Here is a 27,564-nt window from a genome sequence, read left to right as displayed (position 1 = left end):
ATTCAAAGATAATCCAGTATTGCAATTTCATTGCTAAACAGGTATTGACTGTTCTTAATTCATTTAAGAATGTAAAACTTACAGCTGTTTCCAAAAAAAAGGAGTTTTTTGAGAAAATCATAAGCAAAAACACCTAATTGTTTTTAAAAAAGCACCACACCAAAATATTTATTTTCTTCTAAATATATTTCAGAAATATAGTTCATTTAAATAAACTGTCATTTTAAAAAACTTTCCACAATAGCATTTATTTCTAATATTACAAATCTATCAGCCTAATGACATAACACTTCTTCATTTTTAAAATGCATTATCAACTATAGTTTCTACTGTCACAATGTACCTACTGTATTGTTCTTTCATACTGAAAGTGGGTTTTTAAAACCTCTCAGGCCTTTGCTTTCGCTTGCCTTGCTTAAATACAGCCCTGAATTCCAAATACGGCAAATTTACTGTTTTCTGGATGAATTTGTATCAGTTTAATACCACAGGCAAACTTTGTGTCTCTGGCTTTTCAGAAAGTATGGATAATGTCCTAAACTGAATCAGACCTCACGAAGATTGAGAAGGAGGGAGGTGCCAGGTGGCTCATCAGGAGGGACAGTTAGTCCTGCTGCACTGTACTTGTCCAGCTACCCATTTTAATAAGCTTCCAGTTCACTTATAACAATGCTGAATTTTGTTGTTCTGTGCTCCAGTCTGTCCTGAGAAGCTGACTGAATTACATGCGTGCCTTTCTCTTTACTCACTTGAATCTGTGCATTTGATTGACTGACTTGAACAGTTTTGTGTTACTGCACAGTGACATAACTGAGTGTTGGGGAAACAGGGACTGACAATCTGTTTTGGTTGTTTGGTTTGATTTTTTTACCTAATTGTAATTTAAAGACAATCCTGCAAGTATTATTGCAAGTTATTCAAAGTAGTAAGGGTTACTGATAATAAAAAAGGTTTGAAGATGAGCATCAGAGCCCCAATGCATACTGAAAGTATGTCTAAAATATTCTCTGTTAGTATCTCCTTTTCTCTTTCCCTTCTGCTTATTTTTAGTTAACACATTATTTATCTTGTTTGTGTGAGTTTTAGTATGCAATATTTCCATTTCTGTTTTTGTGACCAAGACAAATATTTAAATTGTTTTCTGACTTGTCTTTCTAATTGTAAGTCAGATATACGATTTTTCACGTTTTAAATTGCTAAGAGTCTGTGTGCAAAGCTAACTATTTTGTTTTTCCAGAGTCCTGTTCCTCCTATCATGGTAGTAGTATGGGAGATGATGATATTAACATGTGGTCAGAGGCAACAGATGAGGGACTGCTGAGCCAACATCTTGCAGAAAGTGGAGTGGAAATAGACCCTGAAAATGAAGAGCTCATTCTGAATATTAGTTCTCGACTACAAGCGGCTGTTGAAAAGCTTCTGGAAGCTATCAGTGAAACTTCAAATCAGGTAGGGTGATTTAACAGAGAAGCATTTTGAATTTTGTGTCTCAACTAATTTTCTTTCTTTCATTTTCTTGTGAATGTGTTTTTATTAGCCTAAAACACGTAAACTGATTTTGAAAGCTGAAACAATATTTCAGGTGCCTACGCCTGAAAAGACTGCTCCAGTATGACTTTGCCGATTAATTTAGTTTCCAGTTAGAAATCTGCTTCAGTCTGCAGAAGCAGCATGAATTTGGGCATGTTTATCAATCTAGGACAGTCTTTCATTGCTTATATGGGTCATCTGCCTTCTACTGCAATGCAGAGATGAGACAGGAGGTGTCAGAGCACATTGGGCTGCCCCTAGTGAAGAGGGAGGATTAAGAGGAACTATGCCCAGTTCTCTTGAAAAACATTTTAGTCAATTGACTGGCCAAAAAGGTGGAGCTCCTCTACTGTTTCTTCCAACTATGATTTAAACATGACCAGTTAAGTACATATCCACCTTGCTATCAGAAATGAGTCTGCACTCCAATATTTATATGAGGTATGTGATTAATGAATATCCAAAAAAGAGGCAGTTTGCTATTGGGGTACTTTGTATGGTGGGATGTTAGTTGGTCTCTGGAGTACTTCCTTGTCAATTGAAATGGGAGCTATGTACCTAACTCAGTTCAAATCACACTGCTTTTATCATGCACTTTACTTTCAGATTGTGTACATCTCAATTTGAAGGTGTCAAAGTATTAAGCTCTCTTGAGGAACCCAGTCTTTAGAGTCAGCTCTTTAATCTATTTGAGACTTGAATTCAAAGGCTACAGTGTGTTTTATGTTACAGGCCAATCTATTAGTTAACCTGATAATACTAATATTGAAAAGGTCATTGCTTTCTTATCTCTTGGTGTAAAATGTGTAAATCATAACTATTGGAAAGAAGGAGAAAAAGATTATGAAAGTACTATGACATTTCAACTGTCTAATGCTTTAAAAGTATTTTTTGCTTTTGAAAAATACTTAAAATATGAAGTTGATACTCTGCTTTTTTGTAAAAAACTGAAAAGATAAAAGACTAATTTGTGACTTACTGAAGTTAAAAGTAATTTAAATACAAATTCATCAAACTCAGCTCTGACTTATCTAAATCAAGTAGTCTGGTGGATCTTATAAATAAATCCGTTTCTACATTGCATTTATTTGCAAAGTCATTCTGTAAAAACTGTCTTCCCTTTGAGCATGAGTTCAGTTCAAAAGAGATGTCTGGCTCTAGGAGGTCTTTTTTCAGCTTAAGGCCTAGCATTCCATAATAACAAAAAAGGCTACACAAATACTTCGATGTGCAAAGGTCTTAAAAAATATAGTTAAACATTTGTAGGAAATACTGCATTCAAGAGTAGCTGTTACAGACAAAAAACAATTTCAGTTTTACAGTCACAAAGTATTGTCAATTATTTATTCCACTTGGTGCTTATTTTTTCTGAACATTCGCTGCTGGTCTTTAAAGGCAGTAGTTGTATACATAGCCCTAAATTATTTTACTTTTGTGACTGATATTTTTGCAGTAAGTATTTGCTTTTCATTATACCAATGAAAACACTCAGTGTATTATAAGCAGCTTATTTTTATTTATTGTCAATTGATCAAGAAAGTTTATTTTTGCTGCGTAGCTTTGTAGCTGAGATCTTGCCAATACCAGCAACTGAGTTATGTTTTGGCTCAAACACACACACATACACATTCTTTTCATTATTGTGGATTATAAAAAGATGGATTTATCCCTGATGATCACATATGTTTGGCTCTTTTTTTTTTAAGTTAATAAAATGTTCATCTATTTACACAGTTTCCCACAGTATAAATACTGACATCTTTTCTGCCTGTTCTATGGAGGTACTCTGCAAGCATTCAAACTTGTCTGCTTTGCAATGGCTGGTGTGTGCTTACTGGACTAAATACAGGTCTTGTAGATACCAGGGGTTTACAGGTGACTTGAAAATTGTTTTTAAATATTCAGAAAGTGAATACTTTATTTTTTTTCTACTCTGCAATGTTTTATAATCTAAAACTAGTTACAGGCAGAAAAGATTTTAACCTTTCCCCTTAGTCAGTTGTATTGTGCATACAGACACGTATTCATCTCTTCAAATAAACTTAACAGACTAAGAGAAACCTGGCAAAATCTTCAAAGTAACTATTTGAGACCTGTCTGAACACACACTTTCAGACCTGAAGTGCAGTTTGAATCTTCAGGCAAGGCGTATGGTGGGTGTATTAATTCAAATTCCACCTGCTGGTGTTATGTATAGGTAAATTGGGCCACTCCCCTGAACTCTTTTGGTTGGGAGATACAGGAAGCCTTTAAACTAGCAGAGTTTGAGAATGTTCTTCCTGTTGAATTAACTCCAGGAACAAGAATGAGTACAAATAATGACATAGCTCTATTTTTTTTTCATTTGCCGTAGCAGAGTTGGAAAATCATTTTTAGTTTCTGTTTTGCTAGCTTGCTTGTCTGCTGCAGCGTTCCTGTGCAGGTAAAACAAGCATTGTGCTTCCTTGCCTTGGAAATTACTTGCCAGCTGCTATTGGAAGATTTCTGTTGCTTTTTCATGTGAAAATTCTCTGAGAAGGATGTTTTAGGAGTTACCATATGAAGTTTTCCTGTACCTCTCTGTTTGGGATTAATCCACCCCTGAATTACTCTGCTTGAAACGTGATCTGAGGCTTCCTGTGGGTTCTGAGTAGGTTTATCACTGACTGTGCTGGTATGAGTCTTCAGACTGCTAAATGTGCATGTTCTGTTATAAATTCCTGTGAGAAATTTCTAAAGCCAGCCTAGCTAGTGTGAAATACCTGCGTGACAGTTGAGAAGACAACAAGAGCAATATTTTTTGAAATGGATTCTTACCGCACCTACTGGGCATCTAATCTGTTTAGTGGTCTGTGGACTGAAGGCCAAGAAGAAGATACATATGAGGTTGAATCTCGTGTGCCTTTACCATATCCTTTTCCTTTCACTGAACACTTGGATGAGAATAATTCTGTAGTTGTAAATACTTCAATTTTTCACTTCAGTCACAAAAAAAATGGACACATTTTGAAAGTTGTCTCTAAAATCTCCTTGCCTACACCTCCCTATTCAGTAAGTATAAAAGTTTTTAAAAGAAATTATATTTTTAAACAAGCTTAAATAGAAGAGAAAGCAGTGAAAAATTATATAAACTTGTCTCTGTCATTAGTTCCTATGTACTCCTGTCACATTCTTTTCCTAGTCAGTTTGTAATGGGCACTGAAAAAGATTTAATTCTACAATTCTCTGATGATTTCTAATGAAAGAAATTTAGCAGACACAGAAATATGTTAAATTCAAGAGATTTGAGATCTCTTTTTTAATCATTTCAATGTTACTTATTTATTAGATTACATTTTTCTCACTAAGAATAATTTATGTTGCAGGAGGGACTGCAGTCAGTTAAGTTGTTCCTTTATAGCTTTGGTGCACTGACTAGTAACAGTAACTAGCACAAGCTGGCTAATTGCTTCCAGTGATCCCATGGAGAAATTGTTGATCTTAAGAAATCATGTTTGTGTTTGTACTTCCTTTTGGTTTTGCCCTGCGATATTTTTATTAATACCTTGAGTTGTCATTACTGAAAAGAGCTGGAGAATAATTTTTGTTCTGAGTTTTAATTCAGTTATTTCACGCATTTCAGTAAGCCACTTTTATGATTGTCTATGTACAGTAAACCTATCATACATTTCTCTTTTATCCAAGATGGGTCTTTCATTAAGGACTTCAATGTAAGGATAAAGTCAGAATACTCTGTGACTTTTAAAAATATGTCAAACCAGTGCAGATAGTCAGCTCTACTGTTTAGACCTTTCTTTAACTCCTGTCAGAATAAATAATTAACATGAACATGTTCATGATGTCCGTCTAAAAAGGAATGTTGTAGAAAAGTCATCAAGTATTTAAATTCTGTGTATTATAAAAGAGAATGTACTGATTATTCAGACATTCTTTTCAAAATGTAAGTGGTTAATTTTGTGTGCAGAGTTCTATTAAGTGTTTCTTAACAGATTTTTCTGAGTTTTTAAAGCAAGCTCATCATAGTCATGACCTTAGCTGTAGTTAGTGAGAAAGCTTTTATTTTTTAAGAAATTGTGACAGAATATTTTATAGAAACTATAGATGTTACTATCTTCCAAATATATGCTAACATCCAGAATATTAAAAAATAAAAAAAAAGCAAAGCAACAAAGAAGCAGGAAATATGTTATTTTCTGACATTGTTCTCATTCAAAACAAATTGCCTGATTTTGAATAAAAGCCACACAAAGAATTAATATATAGTTCAGCTCTGACAACTTTGTTTGTGTCCCTCAAAGAGGTGGATGTAGACTGTAAATGTTAACGGTTGAGAAGTAGAGATTTTGGTAAATTGTCTTCAGTTTGCTGTTATCTTAGAACATTTAGTGTAATCAAAACTTCTAACATTAATGTTCCTTCTTTACACATTATTTTGCTTTTTTAATTCTAATTTTAATCAGTTTTGAAATTATCACTTTGGGTATGTCTGAACTGGATAGTAAGTATGCAATTTTATGTGACCTGGTTTTCCAGTACTTTAAGATAGTGGTGTAGTGAGATTGTGCTACATCTGTGTTAGTTAATGTTAAATATTAAGCCACCAGGCAAGTGGAAGAGAATAATAAAAGAATCCTTAATAATTCTGCTGGGTGGACAGACACGATTGGAAGAAGCATTATTTTATTGCCTTGTTGGTTGAAAAGTGGGATATGTTCAAAATTCACAATTGTCCTGGTGTTCTAATTTATTCTCATGTTAAGGAGAAAAAGAGAGGAAGCACCATTTGTGTCAATTTATAGTAAAGCTTCTACTAGTTCTATGCAATGTTTTTTAGCCATTCTAACTTTATGGTGGGTGATAACTGACTCATATTTAGTGCAAAACTCATATGTACATAAAGGTGAATCTAGGGTAAACTCATAAATCGGGAATTACCGGAACAAAGACAAGGATTTAGCCAGGTGGCTCATGGAGTTCACTATACTGACAAAGCTTATTTGGTTAGACTTTTGTACTGTCAGTCTTTATATTGTACTTTGCAAATGGATGTTCAATAAAGATATTATTGAATGTCCGTTGAAGTTATGTGAGACTTATCATCATGCTGTAAAACAAATGTTAATTAAATAGGAATGATAGAACAGTTACTTATCAGAAAATCTGGTTTATCTAATTTCTGTAATATTTTTCCTGTGGTAGCTTGAACATGCTAAAATTACTCAGACAGAACTCATGCGAGAGTCCTTCAAAAAGCAACAAGAGGCCACAGAATTTATCAAGTATCAGGAAGAGCTACAAGAACGTCTTAATGAGGAAACCAAAGCCAGAGAGCAGCTGGCATTGGAACTTAGTAAAGCTGAAGGTAAGTAGCGTTTTTGATGAGTTGTTGGACTTTTCACCCACTTACCTATTAATTGGGTAAAGAAATTACAAATTTGATGAATTTCTTTGCAAATTTTAGAATGTTATCAGACTTCTGAATAGTTCTGGACATCATGACCTCTGGAGCTCCCTGCCAACATCAACCACTCTGTGATTCTGTTTCCCAACTTTGACTCACTTATTATTGTCTGACTTGTTAAAAATAATAGAGTGCATATGGGTTAAGATCCTCAGAATTAATTTATTTCATTATAACATGTCTATGCAGACAAGCTTAAATATTAACAACTTAGAATCCTAGAGTCATAGATAGTTGAAGCTGGAAGACACCTCTGGAGATCCTGCTTAAAGCCGGATCAGGTATATCAGGTTGACCAGGACTATATCTGTTCAGATTTTGAATGTCCATAACCTCTCTGGGTGCTTTTTCTAGTGTTTGACCACTGGCAAAGAGGGGAAAGGAAAAAAAAAATTTTGTTTGTATGTTGCAATGCAGTTTCCCATATTTCAATTTGTGCCTGCTACCTGTTGACATTGAAACAGAATCTTTAATCTAAGTGTGATCATTGGGTGGTGATATGTTTCAGTTTGCACTGTTTAAAGTGATCTTTTAAAAAGTGTATTTGCAACTGCATTAAGGAAGCAATTAAAATTCGTAAGGTCTTACAACAGGGGAAATTTAGTAATTTTTTCTGACATTTGAAAAATATGTTCAAATCTGTCAGATATTTAATTTGTTCTATAGAAGTAGCTTTATTGTTTTGATAGCTCTATGTTTTGTATCCACCCAGCATTTCTACCATTATGTATAATTAGCATCTGTAAAAGATGCGAAAAATCCCTACCTTATAGGTAAGGTCTTTGTAGTACTAAGCAGAAAGATATTTTAGATAGTTTTGAAGCTCAGCAGACTTCTCTGTTTCAAAGTGGGAGCATAAAGTTTGACAGCTAAATGTTGCTCCTGGAGAATGCTACCCTGCGAGGCTACCTCTTCTTTTTACACAGACAGATAATCCAGCATGAGTTCACATGCTAATAATAGCTGGGACACACATAAGCTGAAAAGGAGTGCAGGTTTCTAAGCCACGTGTCTAAAATGTGATGTGAAGGACAGTTGGCAACCTGTCAATTCACACAGTACAAACATTGTGTGTCATCAGCACTAGTACTGGCAGTAACATTTCAATAGCTTTAGCAAAACCAGAGAGGATGAAAATTGATTTCAGAGGGAATAGATTCAAATCTGAAAGAGGCATTACTACTTTTTCTTTTCTAAGATTAAGAGTGAAAAAAATTTTGTTTGGAGCACATCTTTACATGCAAAAATACAAAATCTTCAAATATGATCACAAAATATAAATGACCTAAGAATGTGTATTCTGGCACAGATGGAGTTTCAAAATGCTTAATATTGAAGAATTTCAGAACATAGGCAGCTCTTTATGTCTGTTGCTGCTCTCTTTGAAGGATAATATTTTTGTCTTGATTTAAATTTTATTTTACAAATTTGCAATTTATTGAAAATCTTCAATAATAAAATAAAAAAGCCTAATACATTAGGACAGAATGGCTGTTCATGAACAGTTCTAAAACATAACATAATTAGATGTTATTTTAGTCCTTGATAAATATGTTGCACAATTGAACTTGTAAGTTAGGTGCATTTGAAATTAATGCACTTGTAAATGACAGGCACCTTTTTTTTTGGTGTTGGTATAACAAAACAAAGATGTCATAGAACTCTATTTAACTTCTGCTCATTGAACTGATCTGTGAGCATACTCTGATAAAGACAAACTACATTCTTTTATCAAATTCCTTAGGTAGGTATGCAGAACAATGTCTTAGTTCATTGTATATCTGATGGTACTGTCTTCTCTTGACATAAAATGTGTCATTTTTGATAATTTCTTTCTTATCACAAAAACTACTGTAGCTGAGACATTTTCAAACCTCTTGTGTTTTAGTGGTGTCAGATATGACTTACCTAATGTGATGGAAAAGCTAATGCAAATTTGTTCAGTGAACTCTGACAACTTTCATTACATCTCTTAAAAAAAGAAAAAATGTGGCAGGAGTAAATACCACAACATGTGATTTTAGCAAATTACCTCTTCATTGTTCATACCTTCTTGGTGGAAGTGTGCACCCCATTTAACCTGGGAATGCCCTCTCACTTCCAATCTGTTAAGTACTCATTGTGAACAGCAGCTGATATGGTGGGAATAATTACTAGAGTTTATGTTGTCTCAAATTTTTGAAATGCTGTTAATGATGTTTCTAGTTCAGTATTTTCTGTTTCAATATCCAATGTCCTATGTGTCTGTGTTCTCTGTGAATTCAAATCTGGACAAAAAGATTGGTCCACATTGTTAATAAATGGAAACATCTTTAGTTTTCATATATTTTCAAGATAGGGTAAAATCCATCTTTATACTGACTCAAGACTATAGATTTATACTGATAAAGTACTTTAATATTTAAAACAGTTTTATGTTGCAAAAATGCTACTTAGATTCTGTGGGTTTAATAAGAAGAAACCTATGAGATAGGCATGTGTGTCCAACTAAGACAGTTTAGACATGACGTGACTGATGTCCTATCTGTCTTTTGGAACCATTGGTATCCAACATTGACAGAACACACCTTACTTCTGTTTGGTACCTTCTGTCACTCAGTAAAAATGGCTTTTTTGTTCTGTGGTCAGATGTTTCTGAATCATCTTAAGCCAATACCATTACAGGATCTGTTTAGATCTGTACAGCCCTCAATGAAATTAGGAAATTCCCATTTTTTTCCTATATCCGCACCCCTTCAGTTTCCTAGACAAACTACTTCACAATGAAGTAAATTTTAAAAGAATACAAGGCATTCTCAAGGTAATGTCCATAATTCTCTATTAAAAAGATAATTCATTATTCTGTACTACTTTAAAAAATGTGCATTAATAGTAAAGAAATTGAATTGTTTCTTAGATGTCAGCTGTTAAAAGGCCTTTTGGGAGTGATTCAGGTGCTAAGCATGGACACTTAATAGCCAGTTTGGGTGCCTTATGGTGTTGGAGGCATCTCTATTATACTTCACCTACAGGAGACCCATGATCTTACAGGAACTGTCGTTTGAGGTCAGACAAATGTCATGAAGCACCTAAAATGACAACTGAATTAATTTAAATTTCTTATTTCTTGTGTGTTTATTACACATGTATTTTTCCCTGGCTTTGGAGTTCCTGTTTGCTCTAGAGGTTTTGTGCTGAGAAAATATTAAGAGCTGTATTTGGTATTGTGCTACCCTTCCTGTAATTTGTTCATCATGAAAGAATAGCAAGGACAGGAAGGATTAGAAATTGTCAGGTGCTGAGTATCTAACATGCATGTGCATTCATGTCAGAATACAGTAGTGACTTCAATAAGAAAAAAATATTCAAATTTGTTTTGATTGTCTATTAAATGTGCCTCCAAACTGATGTTCTACAGGCCTCATTGATGGTTATGCAGATGAGAAAGCATTTCTGGAAAAACAGCTCCAGGAAAAAATAGATGTAATTGACCATCTTGAGCAAGAGCTGCTGTGTACAGGTAACAAATTGCAGGAGTTAGAGGCTGAGCAGCAGCAGGTCCAGGAAGAAAAGGAGTTACTCTCCAGACAGAAGGACGCCATGAGAGCAGATGCGGGGCCAGTAGAGCAGCGTATGTATTCCTCACAATCTTTCTGTGAGATTTTCTTATACTTTCAAATAAAATGATAGGTAATCTTGGTGAAAGTTTCTCCCCCCCCTTAATAAAAATGTGTTAGGGCTAAATGTGATATTTTCATACCTGATGCCTAAGGTTAGCATGATAACTTTTCTTGATATTTAAACAAAAAATGACTGAATTTTTAGAAGTGTTGAGAAATTGCAATTGTTCTTTAAGCTAGAAAAAGCTCTATATCTCTGAAAATCTGCTTTTATTTATGTTATCACTGGAGATGGAATAGCACCTATGGATAAAAATACTGATCTAAATACTTTTCAAATGGAGTTAAAGACAGACAAGCAAGCATACCCACCAGAACATGATTGAACTATATATTACAGCCATATTTATTCTAGGCATAGAAGACAAACTGTTCTGACAAATTCCTCTTCTAGGGAAAAATGGCACAACAGTTGCAGGATAAAGAAAACCTGTTATCTACTGGTAATGAAAGCTTTCAGCCCTGATGTTGAAAATTTCAGATAAATACCATGTCTATATAATCTAACTAACTGCTTACTCAAAAAAAGCATTTACCCTCATGAAGTAAATGTGTCTTTTAATTCTTCCTTAAACTAATAACTGAAATTAATGTTTTTTGTTTGAGAGGGAAGGAAGATTAGAACACTGGGGTTTTGAGAAGTACTGATCTTTCAAGGATTACAGTGCTTACATTGTAAATAGCGGGATGAAATTACCATTTTATTTAATTTATAGAAGTTTATGGCAATTTACAATGTTGCTATTTTTATAGATTGCACATCTTAGCGTGTATTTGCAATTTATTCAATCTACTTTGTGTAACAATGAAATTTTAAGAATGACCTGCTGCTTCCTACTCTGTAGTAAAGAGGATCCTTGTCTATGATTCCAGTTTAGTTATTTGTTTTATGGTTTAGACTTCTAAATATTTTAAAGTTATTTTCATGTATAACAGCTGTAAGGATAAGCCATTCTATAAATATGTGTAGGTACTTATATCATGCATACCAGAATAACTTACCACATTCCCTAAGTTATCTCAACAACTTTGTCATTAAATGCCACATCTATCTTTGGCTTCATTTTCTCTTACATTGTTACGCCACAAGAAAACTATAGCTGGCATGTGAATTACTTTGCTTCTGTTTTTTGTTTTCTCTCTCTCTATTCTCCTAGGCCTAGTAGATGCTGCAATCGATGCAGCTTCCCAAGCAGGTGTGTTTGTATGTTGCATGGCCAATCTGTAATTGGGTGGAAGACTTACACGTACTGACTTCGTTAATCAGGATTATTGGGCTTTTGGCTTACTGACATTACTTGTAATTCTTACTGGCCTGCAGCTTTGATGTTGTATTTCATACTCAGTTTTACATTTCGCTAACAACATTCCTTATAATTTCTAAACATAATTAGCAAATTCATCAATAACCATCATCTTATTCACCTATGAATTACAGATACTTAGATGGTATTGGAGAGATATTTTTGTAGCCTTTTATTTCTTTTTATTTCCAAATACAGCTGAGTCATTAATTATGATAACTAAACACTCTATTTTATTGATATGTAATGCTTACCTAGAAATGAGAATTGGTTAAATAAGATGTAAGATGATGGTACCTAAAGGATCTTTCTTCTATAGCGGAAGTAAATTTTATTGTTTCTGTCTAAATATCAGTCTTGTTTTAAAGATTCTCCAAAAGTAAGTGCACTTTGCAGTTTGGATTTTACCTCGAGGGATTTGTGCGGTTAGTTAATAGGTACTTCAGTGGGCTGTGGCTTAAGAGTCTTAATAAAGTGGTTTGGGGCTTTACTGTATGTGCTTGCCAGCTTTCTCATGAGGGCTCAAAATTGGGTATCCATGCAGTCACTGGTTTTGCAAAGCTCCAGTTACAGGTCAGTAATTTCCCTCTCTGTCTGCCCAGCAACCTCACTAAGTCTTTCAATATTTCCCTCAAATTATTCATATGTATCACATTAAAATAATGAAGACTGGGAGTGGATTGATTTTACTGATGCTGGGGATGAGAAGAGAGTTGGGTTTTCTGTGCTTCATTGTTAACTCCTGTACTGTGGTTTGAACCCAGGCATTTTCTTTTCTTTTCAGCTGTACAAAGACCTTTTAATTGATATGAAATGTAAACAGGGAAGTAATCTGATACAACTTTAGTAACAGTCCTTTGAAGACTAACTAAAGGATAGTAATTTTAACACAAATTTGGTTCAGTCATTATCATCATTATTTCTCAGAAGAAAATACATTGTCAAAAAAAGAAAAATAGTAAAAACCCAAACCGTTTCACATCCTCCTGCAGATTACAGCATGGATACCTTGGGGAGTGGTTTTGCTTCATAGCATTCCTAACTATTCATGTCTAAAAGTAGTGTTTGATGCCTCTGTTATACCCAGAATTGCTGGAGGAAACAGAAAAGCTGATGAAAGAAAAAATTGAAGTACAGCGTCAAGCTGAAAAAGAGTATGACGATCTTCAGAAGCAAGTGAAAGTCTTGGAAATAGACTTGGAAGAACAGGTCAATCGTTTCATAGAGCTAGAGCAAGAAAAAAATGCAGAACTAATGGACTTAAGGCAGCAAAACCAGGCATTGGAAAAGCAACTTGAGAAAACAAGAAAATTTCTAGATGTAAGTATGGCAAAAGGCTAGTTTCATGAAGGTGAGTGGGCACCTGTACTGAGGTTTGGTTCAGGGGGAAATGCTATTTTTTCCCGGATTCCTAGCAAACATAAAGAAGCAGATGATAGTAACAATGTGTTAGGTTCCAGCCCAAGAATTTAATTAACCGATTAAAAGTTTAATATTACTTTGAGGTGCTTGCTTGGGACAGCTCCATATTTGTAAATATAAATTAATAGAGTGTTTAAAATAATGGGAATCTTCTAAATTAATGAGGAAACATGTTTTTGTGACCTTCATTTTTTAAACAGTTTGTGGAATTTCCATGTTTTTCAATAAAGTCTGTTAGAACTAGTATAAATTCTATGCAAAGTCCTGCACCTGGGTCAGGGCAACCCTCGATATCAGTACAGGCTGGAGGATGAAGGGAGTCTGGTGAATGAAGGGCTGGACATGAGCCAGCAATGTGCACTTGCAGCCTAAAGAACCGTGTCCTGGCCAGCAGGTCGTGGGAGGTGATTCTGCTCCTCTCTTCCGCTCTGGTGAGACCCCACCTGCAGTGCTGCACTCAGTTCTTGGGGTCTCCAGCACAGGAAGGACATGAACCTGTTGGAACAAGTCATGAATGGCCACAGAAATGATCAGAAGGATGGAGGACCTCTCCTGTGAGATGAAAGACTGAGGGAATTGGGATTGTTCAGTCTGGAGAAGAGAAGGCTCTGGGGAGACCTTATTGTGGCATTTCTATCCTTGAAGGGGACAAGAAAGATGAGGACAAACTTTTTGTCAGAGCCTATTATGATAGGACAAGGAGTAATGGTTTTAAACTAAGGGTAGATTTAGATTAGATATAAGGAGGAATTTTTTTACAATAAGGGTGTGAAACACTGGAACAGGTTGCCCAGAGAAGTGGCAGATGCCCCACCCGTGGAAGTATTCAAGGTCTGGTTGGATGGGGCTCTAACCAACCTGATCTAGTTTAAGATGTCCCTGTTCATTGCAGAGGGTTGGACTAGATGACTTTTAAAGGTCTCTTCCAACTTAGACTATTTTATGATTCTTTAAATGAAGTAGTCAGTATAATTTGTATTTGAAAATGAAAAACATAATTTTTCTTAGGTTTCTTTTATAGTCTTCCTTCATAGTATCCAAGAATCTACCTCCAGATATTACACTGCACCTTCCAGCCAGTTATATTGTATGTGTACTTGTCCCCATTCACAGTAGCAGCTCCCTTTCTTTTACCCAGATTCTTCCTGCTTCAGGCCGATTCTGCGCTTTTGTTTTGGACTCTGCCTCATTTTCAGCAAAGACCATCTTTCCCCCCTCCTTCTTTTCCCATTTTATTCTGCTGCTGTTGGGGAAAAACCTACTGTTTCCATGCCTTCTCAATTAACGCTCTAGCTAACAGCAGTAGGGTGGAATAACTTTTTATGTAATGAATATAACACATGTGACACCTTCTCTGCATAATCAATTACTAAGCAGTAATTAGCACAAATGAATTTGCTTTATTTCACTTTCTGCAGTTACAAAATTACTTTTCTCACTGAAACTAGCCTGTCATAGTAGGACAAGGTTTGGAAGCAAAACTTCCTATTACAAGTCCCATAGTCATGTATGCATTATGGTTTGGATTATCAATAGCATGAACCAGAGGGTTACACACACACTACTGAGATGAGTGGCTGTTTGTGCTAGCAGCATTAGAATTTTGCTGTTTCCTTGAAACAGCAGGGGAGTTTTTAAAATCTGCAGCTTGTAAAGTCTGAGGTTTTATTCTGGTTTCCTGAATTTTTGCAATATATTTTTTGCATTCCTCTTTGTATCAGGTTCAGCTAGTTTATTTTAATACATCTGATAAGGTTTGTCTGGGTTATAAAGGGACATTTAAAGATGATTCTTCACTGCATGTTACCAGGTGCGCTTTATTTTCTATATAAAGTTGCATTTCCCAAATGTCAGACTGGGATATAACAACTGAAACTGGTCAAAAGTAAAACTGAAATACAAAATTCAAGCACTTTATAAGTATTTTTTTCTGATAGTTCCTCATCAGTGTTAACACAGTGTAAATTTCTATTCTGAATTTCTATTTATGCTACATTTATTAAAGATAAACATTAGGAAAGAAAATCATAAAAGACTGGCTTATTGTTTGTGTAGTGTACCTGGAACAGAAGAAACAAACCTGTCATTTTTATGAAGTATTACTTGATGTGTCTATGCTGTGCTAATTTTTTGATTAAAAATGTGAAATTTATTGCCCCAAATGATAGAGACATTTTTATTAATGGTAGCTGCAATAGGTTCTGCTGTCTTAAAAGTACTGACATACTGTTACTAGCCTCACGTTAACAGAAGTAAGAAATAGTAATTTACATAATTTACTTAATTTACATAGTTTTTAAATCAAGTGGTATATCCACATAATTTCTTAACTTACAGGAGCAAGCAATTGACCGAGAGCATGAGAGAGATGTATTCCAGCAAGAGATACAGAAGCTGGAACAACAGCTTAAGATTCCACAAAGGAGTCAACCTGTCAATGAACATCAAACCAGAGAGGTAACACATTTTATTACTTGCACTTAATGAATATAAATGACAAGTTGACAGCTGTTGAGATGTTATAATGAAGCTATTTTATGGTGTACCTACTCTGCATCCATTTACAAGCCAGGAAAGTAAATCCCTTGAGAATGAAGGGTAAGGTGTTGAGGAAAGTGGTGAAACCATGTTTTGGAAGTTTTTTTAGGCTGGTTGGTTGTTTGATTTTAGTCATACAGAAACTTTGTAACTTTCAAAAAGGCTCTTTTGTATAACTTAACTTAGAAAATCCACTGTTCTCAAAAGCCTTTGGAAACGTTCAGGACTGTTTTAGCAATTTTACGTGTTATGTTGTTTTGTGACATCCTGTTTATAGCACAGGTACACCACTGAGGAAATTGAGTTACCAAGGTTTAGCACTTGAGATGTAGTAACACTCTTTATGTACATTTTAACCTCCCCAGTGAAAGTCTGTTTGCACTGAAACAAATTTGTACTGTACATGTTTAGAACAGCAGCTGTATTTACTGTATTTCCCTGGGGGTTTTAATATATTTTAATACAAAGGTTTGTAAGAAGTCTTATGAAGTGTTCAGTCAGTGCTATGTGATATGGTTATCATTGGCCTCTGTGAACAATGAATCTTCTGGAATTAGCTGGGTATGTGTTAAAAAAGGATATGGAGCAATTCTGCATCAATTTCTTTCTGTTGCAAAGTGTGTGTGCACTCCTCTGCTGCTGACACATTCCACAGATGGAGGGGACTCTAGCACAGTTAATTTTCCTGAATCTGGGATGTTCATTTGGGGTTTATTTTGTTATTTGTCTGTTTATAGTTTGGACCATGGGTAGCGTGTGAATTGCTGGTTAAAATTCTCACATTTTAAAAAAAAAATTCTTTCAAGAAAAAAAATATTCTAATTTGATAGCATATTGGAAATTGTCCTATTTGTCTGTACAGAATCTATATGTAAAAATCATCCTGATTTATATGCACATGTACACGTGTATATACTCTTAAGTTGGCAGATATGCTACAATGGAAATTTAAAGCATGCTGGAAAATGAAAGACAGCTGTAACTGTGATTAAAATTTTGAGATTAGTATTAGATTTTTTTAATTAGAATTGTTTAGTAGGTAGAAAGATAGACAGATAATGTCTGCAAGCACCACATGTGTAGCAGCTATTTTAGAGTTTGGTGGTGTTGAATGTGATACATTACAAATTATAGACATGGATTTTCAATGCTGTATTAGATTTATGTTTATTTTTTATCAAATGAGGCACATAGTCTTACAATATGGTATATTTTTATGTTACAATGTTCCTTGGAATATTTCATAAATATACATTTTATCATTATTTCTCATGCTTTGCTGAGATAGCTGCTTTATTTTTCATAGTTGCACAGTTTTTGAAATCCCCTTCTGCTTTGCGTGAATGCCGTGAGCGTTTTCAGTTGATAACTTTGATTCTTTTTTACTCTTGTTTCAGCTTTGCCAACTTATTCCAGGGAGGGTTGTCATAAAGAGTCTGCTCTAGACTTGATTTTTGTTTTTCCATTTCTCTCTCAGGACTTTTCTGAGGTCACTTCAGACTTTGATGTTACTCATGGATGGATAACATCAATAATACCATCCTATCAGCTTTATGTTCTGATCTTCTTCTCTCCTATCTGTTGAAATGCTTTGAGTCTTCTACATTTGGCTACATCATAACTTCCTAATTGTAAATACTGAAATCAGCTTCTTGAGTGGGACAAAGATTGCTTTCCATGTCTCTTGCTTGATTACTTAGTTTAACTCAGGTCTTAACTCTTGCATCATACTATGGGTTTGTTATGCATCTTTCTTATCTGTAATTTCAATTAATAGTTTCTGAAATACAGCTAGAAATGGATAGATACTCCTATCTCAGCTACTTCACTTAATCTTTTAATATGTTGTTTCTGAGCTGCAAACATTTGACCTACTGAGATTCAGAATGCTTTATTTGGATGCTTTGTCCCCCATAGAAAGTAAAATGATATCTTCCATGACATCTGTTTGGTCCCATTTAAGAAACTCAGCAAGAAAGCAAAACTTCCTGTTCTTGAGATTGAAGTATAGCAATTCTCTTCCAGTGCTGAAGACCCAGTGAGTTTTAGGATATTTCTGTATGTCACTAATCAGCTCCTCCTTTTGAATAATTTTGTCACAAGCTTTTGTAACAATTACATTCCTCAAAGAGGCAAGTAGCATCTTGACTTTAGGGTCAAGACATTCCATCCGTAGATGTTAAAGGCATCTTTTTAGTGGGCTGCATAGGAATACCATGCTGCTTGCTTTTAAGTGACTAGAAAGTCTGAAGGCTTCAGAAGGACAAGGTCAGATCTAGAGAGAAGGCAATGTAGCACAGAACATATCAGTTCTTTAAAATACTGTTTATATTTGTTGGATGTAGTACTGCAGTATTCTAACTGTACATTCTGTTTCACCTAAAGAGTAGGAGTTTTGTTATTGCTGTCAAAAATGAGTGGTGTTGCTTTTGCTACCAAACCTTTCCAGTGTGGTACAACATATTAATCTTCTTGCCATATTGTCACCAGGTTGAACAGTTAACAAATCATCTCAAAGAAAAAACAGACAAATGCAGTGAGCTTTTGCTTTCTAAGGAACAACTTCAGAGAGATATACAAGAACGAAATGAAGAAATTGAGAAGCTAGAATGCAGGATAAGAGAACTGGAACAAGCCTTAATCATCAGTGCAGACAACCTGCAAAAGGTATTGCTTTGTCTAAACTTATCAAGGATTTGCTACTTTCTTATTTTCTTGAGACAAAATCAGTGTATTTTTTTATCTGACTATTACTAATATAATTTCTATTTAAAGGTAGAGGAAAGGAAACAGTTTGGTACCATCATAGTAAAGGGAGAGTTACCTCTTGAAGTACAACTGCAAGCTGAACGAGAAGCTGTGGACAGAAAGGAAAAGGAGGTAAAATGCCTGTGAAATGTTCCATGTTTTCTCTGGTATTTTGTTTTGTCAGTTTTTGCTTTCTGTTGTGTTTAGTGAACTATACAGATAAAATTTTTTACAGATCACAGAGACAGCAGTCCAAATCCCCTTGAAATTCTCTTGAGAGGGAGAGCCATGATAGTTGTTCTGTTTTAATATTTATGACTTGCAAGAATGTTTCTGAAATCAAAATTCAGCCCAATTAAGAAAAACTTCATGGCAATTTCAACTGATTTTTTAGCGGGGTTTAAAATTCCATTCAGTTTAAGGACTCGGGTCACTGAGTACACATTCTTTTGTTTGTGCATAGCAAACCAGTTCACTGTAGACATTGTACTTGAAAATTATGGTATTTAATTTTTGGTATGGCTGTCTACTCGTTTTCCACCTTTTTTTTTTTTTTTGAAACATAGGTCACAAACCTCGAGGAACAATTGGAGCAGTTTCGAGAGGAGCTAGAAAATAAAAATGAAGAAGTTCAGCAATTGCACATGCAGCTAGAAATTCAGCTAAAGGAGTCCACTACACACTTACAAGAACTTGAACAAGAGAACAAATTATTTAAGGTAACTGCATAACAGAGAAGCCTAGAGCTTTATTCTCTCTCCTCTCCAGAAATAAAGTCTTTGAAAATGGCGAGACATCACATTCTTTCTCTTTCTTAAGCATTTCATAGTTCAACTTGCAAAAATATTAAAAAGCTCATATAATTATTTCTCATTCCATGGAATCTGTTTATTTTAATTCTTACACCTGAAATACTCGGAGAAGTAGATGCAGAAAATGTTATGTACACCTCTAACATGTTTTGTTGTTATTGTTTTTTGGCAGGATGAAATGGAAATACTGGGACTAGCTATCCAGAAATCTGAAGATACCACCATAAAGGACCATCATTTAGTGGCTGGGAGGCTTGCACACATCATGCAAGAAAAGGAGCAGGAAATACATCATCTTCATGAACAAATTGCAAAACTGCAACAGCAACTTGAGGCCACGACTGACAACAAGGTACATACTACTGAAATCTTTTTCAGAGTCCTACTTTGTCCTGCTAGTTGTTTGAAGGAAAAAACCCCTCTGTTCCCCACCAAATACATTAGCTTCTATTGCTGCCTTAGTTTAAAAACACAAATGCTTCAGTTTCAAGCAATGCTTTAAACCTAATATCTTTTTCCTCTTTAGTCTGATTTTTTATCAAAGATGCTTTTTGCTTGCTTTTCTTTTTAATTATTCTACCTTATTTCTGCTTGAGTTTTTGTCTTAAATTCTTCATTTCTTATTCTTCTAATACTTTTGAACATTTAATAGTATGCAGATAGCTGAATTCAATCTCAGCATTCATTTTAACATCTTCCCTTCCGTGACTTACATTCATTGTTATGTTTGAGTGACACCTGCTGGATCACATTAGATTTTAAATTTTTTTTATCAGTTGAACTTTTGAGCCCCATGCTTATGTGAATACTCTGTCATCATACCAGTGCTGGCAACATCTTTTATCCAGTTTGAGGAGCAAACAAAATGCTGTGTTTTATTAGAAATAGAGACAAAAAAAAAAAAGCAGATTCATCTTTTATTTACTGAGATTTAACACCTGTAGTTTTCTGTTATTTTTGAATGATGTGTTTTTATGATAATAAGCTTCATCTTCTTTTGGGTTACTTCTATTTTTTACAGATAAAACACACTTGATTCAACAAAATACTACTTATTTTGCATTGATGTAAGTGACAGCAGAAACAGACCTTCAGTCACATTTTTTATAGAAAGAAAAATTGATTTTTTCAGTGGATGCATTTTTGATTCTTACCGCTTTAAATGTCATTTATTAGCCATAAGCTTTAACTCAAGAGCAAGTATTATGCACTAAGTTAAGAACAGGATTTCTGTTACCCCTTAGTAGCTGATTGAACATTTAGGCTAACATTTACTAGGACATATTTAATCCACTGAAATAGAGCTCTGACTGAGCTGAATAATTTCACTGAGTCTTTATGTGCAAAATGCAGTTATAAAGAACCTCAGTGAATAATGACAGAACTTTGAATTGGATTTAGGAAATTGCATTTAGGAAACATCATACTTCAAGAATCCAGAATGGTTTTGCTCTATACAATAACTCTAGTAATAGAGTTAAAATTCTTACCTTGAGAAAAATACCCAAAATTCAGTTATAATTCATTTTAATGATTGGTTCTTCTCCTGTTATATGAAGCTTCATTTTCTTAATTTCATCCTCTTACTTGGTTTTATTTTTCAGGACATTAAATAATTACTCTGCTTGATTATGAGATCAGTATTAAATATTAATAAATTATTTTTAGGTTAATCCTTTTTCTGAGTAACTTAGACATCTTTGTCCCACTAAGTGCTTTTCTTTTAATTACTGTATTTGCCTTCTGTGGGCCTTTATTCCATTATGTTATGAAGAACAGGAACTGTTATGCTGAGTTGATAGCAATCACCAGGATCACTGTTCTTTCTTCTACCTGCAGCACAGGGGTTGAAACTAAGGTCTCTTCCAACCCAAACTGTTCTGTGATTTTGAGCTTTCCGTAGTCTCTGTGGTTTTTAAAATTAGGTTCTTGGTTTGAAAATCAGCCCCCCTAATTTATATAGTCACATTTATCTTTTATTTTTGTACATATTATGCTTATTACAAAGTCATCGACTTATTCTATTTAACTAACTAAGCATAGTGAAGTATAGAGAGACAAAGGAAAAAGCATGATTATTTGAGTAATGAATTTAGTCATCTTTCTTTTCTGCATTTTTTCTTCATATTTTTAAAAGGCCCTTTTTGAGTTCTTACCTATTTTAGATACCATAACTGATTTTATTTATAATATGTATTTCTAAATATTTTTGATGTATTTTCTTCTGTCTTCTTCATTTCCAGTGTAGAAGCACTGTTCATTTCAGATCTTCAAACATTCCATTAAAAAAATACATCCACTTTGTTTCTTAGACTTACTACTTACAGTCTGGGCTGTCTTTATTTTCTCTTTGTAAAGACAAAATCTTTTGTCATTTTCCTACATTCAAATGAGAATTTGCCTCTACGGCAATTTAACAAGAAGGTTTTTTAATGAATTTTATTAAACTTATTCTATTGGGCTCTAATAACTTCTTTTTATTCCTTTTGCTAAGACTTTTTTATTTAGTAAATTTAGTGTTCATCCACACTCGTCTTTCCATTTTTTGTTTCTACTCCTTATTAAAAGATGTCTTCTCTTTTCTGCATCACGAAGTCATCACCTTCATATTTGCTCAGTTACATCATTTTATTAATTTCCTGGAATTTTGGGCCCTTATGCAGTCCCTTATGCAGAACTTCTAAAGCCAAGTGTCTTTAGAAGTAATCTAGGACAGTATTATTCTCACTGTTTTCATGTCTTCACCATTTTGTTTGGATAGTCATATATATTGTAAAATAAATACTTCTTTAACTTTGTCTCACTTTACTTTGATTTAAACTATAGCACAAAGAAATAATTGTGCTCTGGGTTTATGAGTACTATTTGCCCTGCATGGTTTTGAGCACTGCATATGTGTGCACACACACAGAGACAGACAAACACATATTTAGGTTTGTGGTAGAAAATGTCAGAGTCAACTGATAGGTGTTTTCTGTAGTCTCAGATTAAAAGTGTTCTTTCTCTGAATATTACAAATGCTTTCGTTTCATCTGATGTTTTAATACCTGTTTTGCAGTTCTTTATGGTCACAGGCTACTTTGTCAGTCCTGTTCGAAGTCTGTATTCTCATAAAACTTTGGAAGAGACATCATATTAAAAAATTCACTGAGCACATACTTTCATTTACAAGATGTTTCAACATTTGATTAAACTGCTTCTGTGAAGTCCAGGGCAAAAATTATCTGAGGTTTTAATAGTTACCCGTTATAAAATCCTTTTCTTGGGTTTGGGTTTTCTTTCCCCCCAGGTTATTGAAGAGCAAAATGAGCATATACGTGAACTTGAGGCCCGGGTAGAATGTCTGAAGAGTGAACAAGAACGTGTGAAGAAAAAAAATGATGAGGAAGTAGAGCAGTTGAATGATGTAATTGATAAGCTTCAGCAGGAACTGGCAATTATTGAACAAAAAATACCTGCAGACATTGCTGCTTTTCAAGAAGATCCTGACAGTCTGAAACACATGCTCGAAACAGTTCTGGCAGAAAAGGAAGCTCTGGAAAAGCAAGTAGAAAACATAAATGCAGAGGCATCTCGAACAAAGAATGAGCTTGAGGAAACTAAGTTAGAAATGAATCAGTTAAAGCAAGAAATAAGTATGTTAAGAAAAGAGCATGAAAGAATAACAGAAAAATATAAGTGTGCACTGATGAAAGGTGATAAGTCAAAAACAGAAGATAGGAGCGATGGGAAAACTGAACAAGTGGATGAAGGCTTATGTGAGGAGATAGAGGTGCTAGATCAGTCCCTGCTTAGAGCTTCTGAAGAGGATACAGGAGTCACCATTAGCAAGATGGAGATGCAACTGCAGCATCTTCAGGCATGCATTAAGGACAAAGACTCAGAACTGTGCCAGTCCTACAATGAAATAAAAGACCTGAAAGAGCAAAGCAAAGCTGAAAGGGAAACACTTAAAAAGAAGATATTAGAACTGGAAAAGACACTAATGGAGAAAGTTGCTGCTGCTCTTGTGAGTCAGGTTCAGCTAAATGCAGTTCAAGAGCAGAGAAAATTCATGCAGGAAATTCAGGAAGCTTCAAAATGTGTGGAAGAAGCAAGCAAGAATGACCAAACAGTGGGTTTGAGTGGTGCAACTGAAAATGAGACAGAATCAAAATTATCACTCTTAACACAGAAGCTTAGTGAGATGGAAGACCAACTGTCAGTGGTAAATCATAACTTGGAGATAGAAAAAGAAAATGTAAAAGTTGCACAAAAGGAAGCTAAAGTGAAAGAAGAGCAATTCTTAGAGCTTCAGCAATTACTAGAAGAGGTTCAAGAAAAATATAAAGGCGAGATTCAGAAATACATGAAGCAAGAAGAAATGCAGACATATCAGGTAATTAGATGCCATTTTCTTTTGGCTTGTTTTCACTAAAACCTGTTATTTTATGTAAAGTATAAATGAAATGGTTCTTAATGAAGATAACTCTAAGAATATTCTGCTATGTGGGCTACTTTAATTTCTATATTATTCCTGGAGTTATAAAGAAGAGAAGGGTGTTATTTTAGGTGAACCTCACTACTGGTTTCCATTTTGCATTAAAAACATCTTGCCATTTTATGAATGCAGGGTGATTTTGAATTTTGGAGATATACTTTCTTATTCTTAATTTGAATTGATATAGAGTGGAATGAATTACACTTTTACATGATGTGGAGGTAGAGATAAAAAAATTAAAATTATAAAAATTGTCTAAGAGAGGATTCAGAATGACATGGGAAATTATATCAATTTGTCTGTACAGGTATTTTTGGGAGGGAGGTTGATTGTTTATGTCTGTTTTGATCTTGGTTTATGTTTTCTCACTTTCCCATCTCAGTTACAAAGATATTTCCCATCATTAGTTTTTCCACTATACATTTGTCCTGATTTCCACCCACACTGGTTTGTCGCGTCTGAATTTAAAACCTTCAGTCAAAATTGACTATGCTTGGTAATCTGAACATGGGCTTGATATCTCTAAACTTGAGAGTTTCAGCAATTGTGGAACCCAGTACTGGACAAGAAAAGGTTTTAGGGTCTTTCATCCTAGTGCAGATTGAATTAATGTCATAAATGTCTTATAAATTAAATAATATTATCATACCTCATTTCCTACTCTCTGTTGACCTTCCTCCCAGTGCCTTCCGTGTGGTGTAGGCAATTTCTGCTTGCAGTTCAGTAAACTGTAAGAAGATAGTCTTTCCTCCCATGGTCTCTTAGTCTTAATTTTTTGAGGCTGTGTTAATCCAAATAACATACCTTTGTTTTCCCCTATGGTCTTTTCATTTTGTAAGTTAGTGGGAAAGTGATCAGTGCTGATACTACTTGATTCTCTACCATTTTCCCTATCTTGTGTTGCCATCTAGGTTGGAGCACAGCTCACTGAAAGTCAAAAAGAAAATGTGCTTATGAATGAACTTGAACAAGTTAAAGAAGAGGCAGCTGCTGCTAAGGAAGAACTGAGCAGTTACAGAGAAAAGGCAGAAAAACTTCAGCAAGAACTAGCAGTAAGAACCAGATTGTTACATATTGTATTTAAAGCAACTGATTATACTGGACTTAGTGTGCAAATATGCCTGCTATAGTTTTTTTTATATCTTTTACCAAGAATGCCACCAAGAAAAACAATCAGTCAGTGCCTACTGTCAGTGGAACAGAGTTGATGCTGTAGATCAGATCTTCACTTGTTGCCAAAGTACACAGTTGTTGCCAAAGTACACAGTCCACTGCAGTGCAACAATGGATCTACAGATGTATTTCTTAGGAGATAATTTTTGATGCCATGTGTCGTAACTGCATTAAAATAGGACTTAACCGAGCTGTAATGGTTTAGAGGATTGCTTGGGTTTTAGATATTTTAAGTATTTGGAAGGACTGCAAATGAGATTCTCCATATTTACAGGTAAAAGAGGCAAATCTGATACATCTTCAGGAAGACCTGTGCAAAGTTAAAGAGAATCTAGTTCAAGCAGAAGAGAGGCTTGCAAGTTACCTGAGAAAGGACAAGGAAATGGCAAAAACTGAAAGCAAGAAGGATGCAGAAATGTCATGTGATTTGTCAACCCGTGAGTCTTCTCTAATTGGAAAAAGCTCCTCATCACAAACAGACAAGACTGCAGAAATCAACAGCTGTATGCAAACTTCACCAGTCTCTGTTAAAAATGCAGAAATCCAAATTGATTTGCAAAATGAATGTTCTTCAGAAGAGATTGCAGAGATCATAAGAGAATTTACTGAAAAAATTGACCAAATGCAAGAACTCCATGCAGCTGAAATCATGGACATGGAGACAAGGCACATCTCTGAATCTGAAGCATTAAAGAGAGAGAAGTTTGTTGCAGTGCAAGTATTGACTGAAGAATGTAATACCTTAAAGGAAGTCATAGAAACTCTACGAGCCAAAGAGGTGTGTATCCTATTTTGTATTCATTGAACTGCTTCAGTTCTTGTTCTTTCTCTTTCTACAAAAATTTCCATTTAAAGTCTGTTAAGCGTAAACCACTCCATGTTCGTTATAAAGCTTTTAAGTACTCTAATGTTTCCATGGCCTTGGGAGAGACTGTGAACCCCTTCCTCAGCAATTTAAGTTGCAAGGGTGCTCAATGATCAGGTGCTTCCTTGTGCTTCTGCCTTGAACCTGTTCTGTTCTGTCAAGTGGGGACAAGTGTATTGTTGAATGCCATCTTTCTCATCTCTGGTTTTATTACTTTGATTGCAGGGGAAGTGGAATAAAGTGGCTCACATTGTTTCCTGCTTCTTAGAAGTCAGTCCCTTATTGAGAGTGTTTAAAGGGGTGAGGGGTGTTTAAAGATTGGATTGTTTTCTTTTCTAAATACAGAGAATCCCAGTTTCTGGAGTAGCACGTTCTCCACCATATCAAGCTAGAGATGGAGGTTCTAGTGGTAAGAAAAAAATTTTTATAGATTTCAAACAGCATTATGTATTAAATCTGCTTTTTTGATATTAACTTTTCTGTTAAAGAGTTTGTGCTCTAAGAAATCAAAACAACTACTCCCCAGAGAGAAGCAGAAGCCTGTTGCACTAACAAAAGGTGCTGAGCGTGCCATGTCTGATAATTTGCTACAAAAGGAAAATGTCTAAAGCGGAGATGGGTTGATTTGAGGCATCAGATGCTAATTTTTTTTTCTTCCCACTGTAGTTCCTATATTCTTCTTACCTATTACATTATCTCTTCAGCATAGCTTCATCATCTCTTGACAGTATTTAAAGCTACAGCTCCCTAGCAGTGGGGGATAAGAACAGGTGCTGACTTCTCCATGAGCAATAAAAATTATTACTGTGATCCTTTTCAAGGGGAAGGCTAAGCATATTGAGAGGGGGTCATTTGGCAGAATTGTTTGTGTAAGTAGTTGTTTCTCCTTTAAACTAAGACTTTTAAGTTTGGTTGGGTTTTTTGTTTTTTTTTTTTTTTAGTTCTGTTTTGATTTTGCTTCTTTGAAACTGAAGAAGAAAAACTATAAAACAGGTAGTCTCCAGGCTTAGAATCAACCCTTAGTGACATGCAAGTACCTGTTACAACAACAAATAAAAAATACTGTTTTGATGCCTGTTCTTCAAAGCTTCACAGTAATCCAGCTTTGATGTTTTTCTCTCCTTTTATTTTAGACTCCAGTTCAGACTGGAGTCAAGGAATATATCTTACTCAGACCCAGGGATCCGACACAATATCTGAAGGAATAGATGAAGGTGAAACTTCAGCTGATTTACTTCCAAAAAAAATTAAGGTAAAATAGACCTGATCCTTTTTTTTTTTTAATGGAACAAGAGTGATACTAAACAAAAGTTTAGATTAACTGCTGCTTGATCCAGTGAAAAGAGACCCATTTAGATAAGTTTTAGTGTTGACTATTTCAATACAAAATAATTCTGAACAATGATGCACATTTTTGCATTTTAAATGAGATTAAATATGAATTTTGTAAATAGCTTGTTCTCAATTATGATTATGAGAAATAAAACTATTGTTAATTATAATTTATTGTAGTTAAACTATATTAACAGTAATGTCATGATCATATGTTACGTAATATTATAGATTCTATTGGTATAGGTTTAGAATAATAGC

General features: G+C 34.8%; 1 protein-coding gene across 3 annotated transcripts in view; it reads left to right on the top strand.

Moving 5' to 3' along the window:
- Positions 1 to 27,564, top strand: part of AKAP9 (A-kinase anchoring protein 9) — an 87,647-nt gene that overhangs the window by 43,638 nt on the left and 16,445 nt on the right. For 2 of the 3 annotated variants that reach the window (XM_018075297.3, XM_018075299.3), the window contains exons 20-34: positions 1,238 to 1,449; positions 6,709 to 6,871; positions 10,368 to 10,580; positions 11,787 to 11,825; positions 13,021 to 13,253; positions 15,693 to 15,812; positions 18,384 to 18,560; positions 18,669 to 18,773; positions 19,208 to 19,360; positions 19,626 to 19,805; positions 22,743 to 23,831; positions 24,845 to 24,985; positions 25,381 to 25,884; positions 26,317 to 26,380; positions 27,105 to 27,223. In XM_018075297.3, coding sequence (XP_017930786.3) covers positions 1,238 to 1,449; positions 6,709 to 6,871; positions 10,368 to 10,580; positions 11,787 to 11,825; positions 13,021 to 13,253; positions 15,693 to 15,812; positions 18,384 to 18,560; positions 18,669 to 18,773; positions 19,208 to 19,360; positions 19,626 to 19,805; positions 22,743 to 23,831; positions 24,845 to 24,985; positions 25,381 to 25,884; positions 26,317 to 26,380; positions 27,105 to 27,223 — 3,512 coding nt within the window. The remainder of the gene's footprint in view (positions 1 to 1,237; positions 1,450 to 6,708; positions 6,872 to 10,367; positions 10,581 to 11,786; positions 11,826 to 13,020; positions 13,254 to 15,692; positions 15,813 to 18,383; positions 18,561 to 18,668; positions 18,774 to 19,207; positions 19,361 to 19,625; positions 19,806 to 22,742; positions 23,832 to 24,844; positions 24,986 to 25,380; positions 25,885 to 26,316; positions 26,381 to 27,104; positions 27,224 to 27,564) is intronic. The other variant, XM_018075298.3, reaches the window with a different exon arrangement.

The sequence above is a fragment of the Manacus vitellinus genome, unplaced genomic scaffold (assembly GCF_001715985.3).
Source record: "Manacus vitellinus isolate BGI_N305 unplaced genomic scaffold, ASM171598v3 scaffold_3_pilon, whole genome shotgun sequence".
NCBI classification, from domain to species: Eukaryota; Metazoa; Chordata; class Aves; order Passeriformes; family Pipridae; genus Manacus; species Manacus vitellinus.
The sequence above is the reverse complement of the archived record's forward strand: the minus strand, read 5'-3'. Positions and strand labels throughout refer to the sequence as shown.